Source organism: Microplitis mediator, chromosome 6, assembly GCF_029852145.1.
Source record: "Microplitis mediator isolate UGA2020A chromosome 6, iyMicMedi2.1, whole genome shotgun sequence".
In the NCBI taxonomy this organism is placed as follows: domain Eukaryota; kingdom Metazoa; phylum Arthropoda; class Insecta; order Hymenoptera; family Braconidae; genus Microplitis; species Microplitis mediator.
In genome coordinates, this window is record NC_079974.1 from 1,335,267 (window position 1) to 1,341,266 (window position 6,000).

A 6,000-nucleotide genomic window follows, 5' to 3' on the forward strand; every position below is an offset into this window, starting at 1 on the left:
GTGGTAGATCGTGATGATGCTGAGTACTGTGTTGGTGATGGTGTATGTTGTCGTCCTAAAGCACGACCATGCATATAATCCAAAAAGCTATTGTCAGATTCTTCTGTTGATTGTAAATGGAAAATCTCATCAACTTCTTGATCATCAGGTGTCACCTCAGTTACCCATCCTGATGGAGGTATTATGAGATCTGGTGATGTTGAGGAGGGATTTTGAGAGGTCCAAACAAAATCTGATGAGGATGATGATTCAAGATCATAATTACACTCAGTTAGCAATCCTGATGGTGGAATTGTAAGATCTGGCGATGTTGATGATGATTCTCCAGAGCACCAAAGAACGGATGATGCTGCTGATGATGCTATCGGAGATAATGGTGGGGAGGTCCCCATAAAAAACTTATAAACATCTGGAGTACTTAGCTCAGATATTTGTTGCTCGGAATCTCTTTTATCGTCTGATGTTGATGAAAATATACCTTCTTGAGTTAATGTAGCATTCATACGACTCATTGAGGCATCATCCATGAAAAAATATTTATCAGATTCACAAATATCCTGGTTGACATCTTCAGGCATTATGAATCCCCAGACATTGAACCCCATGTCTGTTAATATGCATGGGGCTCCATTATTAATGTTAAATATGCCATCAACAATATACTCATCGTTTGATATCCGCATCCAAACCTCACTCATCACAATCCTCCACATGTTGATAAGCCCGAACATATCAACCCACAGTTGCGGGAAGTAACAGGCACTTTCAAATATCTGTAACAAAAAGAAAAAAAAATTAAACAATATATTCAACCATTTTGGTAAAAAATTAAAAAGATTCATTAATATTCAAACCTTTTTAACTGATTCCATTATTAAAAAATCGTTTCACAAGCGTCGAGTGACTGAAGTTTTTATTCCTGAAAAAATAAAATTATAGAGTTAATTTTCAATGATATTATTAATAATTATTTTGTATATGATTTACGAAACTTACCAATCTTATTTTCACTTTAAAATGAATTGTGAAATAATGGAAACAGCAGTTTATATACTATTATCACTACCCTCTCCAACATATACCCTCAAACTACCTGGTGTTTATGGTATGACTTGAAAACTCAATATTATTATTGAAGATTAAGGTGTTACCAGGTAAAAATTAAGTTTTTACATACACTCAGTCCAGCTCAGAGATATGCATAAAGTTTCTCCATATCTTTTTCTAAGAATAGTTTACTAATATTTTCTTCTAAAATTAAGAACATTTTAATATTTTCAATTTCTCACATCCTGCTACAGATTACCGAAACAAACACATTCTTATCTTGAGATACTAAATTGATTTAATTACAGGAACCCATATAGAGTATAATAGTTACAGTTCATTTTACAATATTTGAAAACAACATCTCAACATTTTAAAAACTCTTAGCTTAATCTTGAGTAGCCATTGACTGTTCTTATCATAATTATCTATTTACATAAGATATCTGTGGATAACTTACTAATGTTTTATTCTAAAATTAAGAACATTTAAATATTTTCGATTTCTCACATCCTGCTGCAGATTACCGAAACAAACACACATTCTTATCTTTAGATACTCAATTGATTTAAATACAGGAAACTAGATTAAGTATAATAGTGACAACTCATCTTCCCAAATTTGAAAACAACATCTCAATATTTTAAAAACTCTTAGCTTAATCTTGAGGAGTCGTTGACTATTCTTATCATAATCATCTATTTACATAGGATATCCGTAGATAACTTACTAACATTTTCTTATAAAATTAAGAATATTATAATATTTTCAATTTCTCACATCCTCCTACAGATAATCAAAACAAAACGTCCCTTTTTTTCTGAAGATATGTAGTACTGTAGACATGTTAAAATTGATTGAGGATAAAAGAAACCATACAGAATAGAATAGTATCAGTTCGTTTTTCTCCGCCACAGGAATAATTCGATTTTTTCATCTTTAAAATATTAAGTGATTTTCAACAGCAAATAAAAAAGAAAAAATGGCATCTGCATTATTTTCAAACTTAACTAAAACAATAATTCAAGCATATAATGAATTTACAAAGCCGGATGCAACAGTTAGTGAACATGATATATTACGCTGTCAAAATATGTTGAAGGACAATATTATTCTTTTTAATAATTTACTATCAGACGTAAATAGTACTGTTAGTGAACGGCAAAGTTTACAGCATAATATTGGTGTGTCATATGCATACATCGACAAATTGGCTCAGTTAGGTTCAGTTGTAGTTGGTGGAAATTTAGCTGCAAAAAGTTTAGTGCAGTGGCAGGACTTGGAAAATGCATTTAATAACCGTATTAAAACCGGATGTATATTAAACCAAGGCCATACAGATGTGCGAACATTTTTGATGGATTCAAAAAATACATTATTCGATAAAATTAAAAATATTATTCTTCAAGAGGGTAATATTAAAGTTAGTTTAAATCTTTCGTGTTTATTCGAGAATGTGAAAGGTGGTGGTGATAAGATTGAAGAAATAAAATCTTTTAAGACGCAGAGTAGTGAAATTTTATCAACGACAGACCTTCATAGTTGGTTTACGGACAATGTGTATGAAGTGTTGTTAAGAAAAATTGATGACTTCAATCAGAAAGACTCAGGATGGAGTCTAATTGAAGTTATGAATTTGGTTGTAAACATCTCTAGATATGCACCTTTAGAAGTTGGCATGGCGAAAGTACGAGGCATATCAACTTATGTGCGTCTTCCTCAAGACATTCAAGAAAAAAAAGCTGTCCTGAACATTGAAAACTTCGATGCTTATTGCTTTTTGTGGGCTGTCACAGCAGCGCTATATCCCGCACGCACAAGTCATCCTGAGAGAACTCAATCATACCCTCAGTTTTCCGACTCAGAGCTAAAATACGCAGGTATAAAATTTCCGATAGTATTAAAAGATATAGCGAAGTTTGAAAGTTTGAATAATTTAGCTATAAATGTTTATGGTATAGATCCTCAAACAGTGATTAAAAATGGAAAATCGGTAATTAAAAATATAGTAATACCATTATATTTAACTAATAATTTCGATTCAAACAAACCAGTAATTCATTTATTAATGGTTGAAGCTAGTGAATCTTTAAATGATGATGTAGAAAGTTTTGAGCCAATTTTCCATTTTGCACTTATTAAAAATCTATCACGATTGATTAAAAGTCAAATTACAAAAAGTAAGAATAAATTGTGGTTTTGTGATAGGTGTTTATGTCATTTTAAGTATCAAAACTCATTTGATAAACATAAGCTAGATTGTATAAAATTTAATAAAATTAGAATGGAACTGCCTACGGAAGAGGAAAAAATACTAAAATTTAAAAATTATAAATACAAAGATATCGTACCGTTTGCTGTTTACGCTGATTTGGAGTGCACTCTGTTACCTGAGTCAGCTAATAATGATAATGGTTCTCAAACACATATCCCTCACAGTATTGCCATGTACACGCATTGTAGTTATGATGAAACTCTATGTAAATTTGAAATAAATCGGTCACCTGATTGTATTGAGTGGTTTACAAGGAAACTTGAAAATCTTGCACATAAAGTAAACAGTTTTCTGTGGGGTGGAATAGCAATGAAACCACTAAATTCTGAAGAAATTAGATATCACAATTCTATGAATATTTGTCATATTTGCTCGAAAGTAATATTAGCAAATGAAAAAAAATGTCATGATCACTGTCATTTTACAGGGAAATACCGGGGTCCAGCTCATAACTCTTGTAATTTAAACTTTAAGCGACCACATACAATACCTGTAGTTTTTCATAATTTATCAGGGTATGACTCACATTTTATAATCAAAGCTATAGCTTTAGATATTAAAGGATCTACGAAACTTTTACCTTTAAATAAAGAACGCTATATCTCATTTACAAAGTCAATTGAAAAAACTAGAGTCGAATTACGTTTCATAGATTCTTTTAGATTTATGGCATCAAGCATAGAAAAATTAGCTTCATATCTAACTGACGATGACAAACAAATAACTCGTAAATACTATACTGATCCTGATAAATTCAAATTAATGATACGTAAAGGTGTGTTTCCCTATGAATACATAGATAGTGTTGATAAATTAGATGATAAACAGTTACCAGAAAGACAATTATTTTACTCTAAGCTAAATGATAATGATGTATCCGATGAGGATTACAATCATGCTCAAGAAGTTTGGAATAAGTTTAATATTAAAACATTAGGCGAATATTCAGATTTGTATTTGAAGACAGATGTCTTATTGTTAGCGGACATTTTTGAAAATTTTCGTCATAGTTGTCAGAAGACTTATGAGCTAGACCCGTTACACTATTTTACATCACCAGGACTTAGTTTAGATGCAATGTTAAAAATGACAAATATTGAATTAGAGTTATTGACTGATCCGGAAATGATACTCTTTATTGAAAAAGGCATTAGAGGTGGAGTATCTCAATGTACAAATCGATATGCGCAAGCAAACAATCGTTTTATGGGTGATGATTTCGATCAAAATAAAGGTGAATCATATTTAATGTACTTTGATGTAAACAATTTGTATGGGGGTGCAATGAGTATGTCATTACCTCAGAGCTCATTTAAATGGAAGGAAAATATTACTCATGATAACATAAATACTTTATTCAATGCTAATGGTTCTGAAGGATATATATTAGAAGTAGATTTAGACTATCCGATCAATTTACATGAGCTCCATAAAGACCTACCATTGTGCCCTGAACATTTTGTACCTCCAAACTGTAAACAAGCAAAATTGGCAACAACGCTTTATTCTAAGAAAAATTATGTTGTACATTATAAGAATCTGCAACAATATCTTACTCTAGGTATGAAGCTTGTGAAAGTTCATAGGGTTCTAAAATTTAAACAATCGGCATGGTTAAAATCGTATATTGATAAAAATACAGAATGTCGAAAAAATGCTAGAAATGAATTTGAAAAGAACTTTTACAAGCTCATGAACAATGCAGTATTTGGTAAAACAATGGAAAATGTGAGAAAATATAAAGATGTTAAGTTAGTGACAAAATGGCATGGTAGATACGGTGCGAAATCTTTAATATCGAAACCAAATTTCCATAGTTTTACCATTTTTGATAAAGAATTATTATTAATTGAGTTAAAAAGAGTTAGAGCTAATTTTAATAAACCAATTTATGTTGGATTTACTATACTTGATTTATCAAAAACTTATATTTACGATTTTCACTATAATTACATTAAAAAAAAATTTACTAATGATGAATCAAAACTTATGTATACTGATACTGATAGTTTAATTTACTATTTTAAGGTTCCGAATATATATGAAATCATTAAACGTGATATTAAAATGTTTGACACCTCCGATTATCCTCCAAACAATATTTATGATATTCCATTAGTAAATAAAAAAGTTGTTGGTCTCATGAAAGACGAGAATAATGGTGAAATTATGAGTGAGTTTGTAGGACTTAGAGCTAAGCTGTATGCATTCAGAACTCATAAAAATATGAAAGCTAAAAAAAGAGCAAAAGGAGTCAAAGGATCAACTTTAAGAACTATCACGTTTAATGATTTTAAAAACTGTCTTGAAAAGCACACCAATGTAATTAAACCCCAATTCCTGATTAGAAGTAATAAACATGAGGTTAAGACGATTAAACAAACTAAATTAGCTCTGAGTTGGAATGATGATAAAAGAAAGTTGCAAGAGAATTCTCCAGATACATTACCATGGGGATATAAAAAACTGAAAAATTAATGTATAAATATAAAAATTATAATTTTTTATTTGTAAATGAAAATAAAATTTAAAAAAAACTAAATAACTTATTTTATTTTTTTTTTTTTTTTTTCAAATATAATGTATTTTATTTCAGAAAAAATGTACAATTTTTTTATAATTCTGATTCGCTGATCCAACTGTTATGTGAGCTGTCAAACCCAAGCCATTTCACATAA

General features: G+C 30.3%; 1 protein-coding gene across 1 annotated transcript; it reads left to right on the plus strand.

Annotated features, from left to right (window-relative positions):
• Positions 1-3,331: 3,331 nt before the first annotated feature.
• LOC130669964 (uncharacterized) lies at positions 3,332-5,800 on the plus strand. The gene has a single exon (XM_057473137.1). The coding sequence runs from the start codon at positions 3,332-3,334 to the stop codon at positions 5,798-5,800; it is 2,469 nt and encodes an 822-aa protein (XP_057329120.1).
• The last annotated feature ends 200 nt before the right edge of the window (positions 5,801-6,000 follow it).